Raw genomic sequence first — 366 nt, 5'->3', positions numbered from 1 at the left:
TTATTAGGGGTTTTCTTGCTGCAGCAGCAGAATGGCAGCAGCAGCACAGCAGACAGAGCAGGGGCCCCCAAGAGGAGATAGAGGGGGGCCCCCAAGAAGAGGAAAGGGGGGGCCCCCAGGGAGAGGGGGGCCCCCTAAATTCAACTAGCGATGCATCAACAGCTGCAGATAAAACACCTGGCAGCGTATCCAGTACCTCCTCTGAAGAAGCAGCAGCAACAGCAGCAGCAGCAGCAGCAGCAGCAGCAGCAGCAGCAGAGGCGCCAGCGACAGCAGCAGGAGCTGCAGCAGCAGACAGGGGCCCCCAGGAGGGGCCTCAGGGGGGCCCCAGAGGGGCCCCCCATACCGAAGAGCAGTGCAGCAAAT

The 366-nt window shown here is 62.3% G+C and overlaps 1 protein-coding gene across 1 annotated transcript in view; it reads left to right on the top strand.

The window, feature by feature from the left end:
- The window catches only part of EMH_0026340 (uncharacterized protein), a gene marked incomplete at both ends in the record, with an annotated part of 1,619 nt that overhangs the window by 1,034 nt on the left and 219 nt on the right, over positions 1–366 (top strand). The window contains one exon of the mRNA XM_013502601.1: positions 208–366. Coding sequence (XP_013358055.1) covers positions 208–366 — 159 coding nt within the window. The remainder of the gene's footprint in view (positions 1–207) is intronic.

This window comes from Eimeria mitis, genomic scaffold (genome assembly GCF_000499745.2).
Source record: "Eimeria mitis Houghton genomic scaffold, Emh_scaff969, whole genome shotgun sequence".
In the NCBI taxonomy this organism is placed as follows: Eukaryota; Apicomplexa; class Conoidasida; order Eucoccidiorida; family Eimeriidae; genus Eimeria; species Eimeria mitis.
The sequence above is the reverse complement of the archived record's forward strand: the minus strand, read 5'-3'. Positions and strand labels throughout refer to the sequence as shown.